Source organism: Wasmannia auropunctata, unplaced genomic scaffold, assembly GCF_000956235.1.
Source record: "Wasmannia auropunctata unplaced genomic scaffold, wasmannia.A_1.0 LD266229.1, whole genome shotgun sequence".
Classification (NCBI taxonomy): domain Eukaryota; kingdom Metazoa; phylum Arthropoda; class Insecta; order Hymenoptera; family Formicidae; genus Wasmannia; species Wasmannia auropunctata.
In genome coordinates, this window is record NW_012096661.1 from 1 (window position 1) to 521 (window position 521).

General features: G+C 46.4%; 1 protein-coding gene across 1 annotated transcript; it reads right to left on the bottom strand.

Moving 5' to 3' along the window:
* Positions 1-4: 4 nt before the first annotated feature.
* Positions 5-518, bottom strand: LOC105462301 (TATA-binding protein-associated factor 172-like; the record flags this gene model as incomplete). The annotated part of the gene is made up of 1 exon (XM_011708823.1): positions 5-518. A coding segment is annotated over one exon (514 nt), but the record flags the coding sequence as incomplete, so codon positions are not given.
* Positions 519-521: the final 3 nt, after the last annotated feature.

Consider the following 521-nt stretch of genomic DNA (forward strand, 5'->3'; position numbering starts at 1 on the left):
AATGAAAGTATCGCAGCCAAGAGGCCCATAAAAGTGTTGCAAGCTGCAGCCAAGTCATCTTGTTCTTTCAACAATTGCCAAAGACGTATTACGATCGCTTCCAGCTCTGTTGGTTTTAATAATCGTGGAAGAGCATGTGCCACTGGAATAAGTGCACTTGCGGCGGCCGCGCCTACATCGTCGACAGGATCGGACAGTCCTTGCATAATAGCGGGAAACACTTTTGGCAATACCTCGTCCAACAGATCGTCTCGCACGGCCAATAAATATTTTAAAGCAAGAAATGCACCGTGTCTCGCTTCCCATTCGTTATATTCCAATAGTTTGAGAACTATAGAAAGTATTCCGGGAAAAACGTTCATATCTTTGGCATTTGGACCTCCGGGTATTAGTAGGACGAGCGACCCTAACGCTTGAGCACACGTCTCTCGTACCGGCGCAACAACTTGATCAGACACGAAATCTCCAAATCGATCAAGCCCCAGTACACACAGTAATCGTATGCCGTCTTCTGCTTGAAA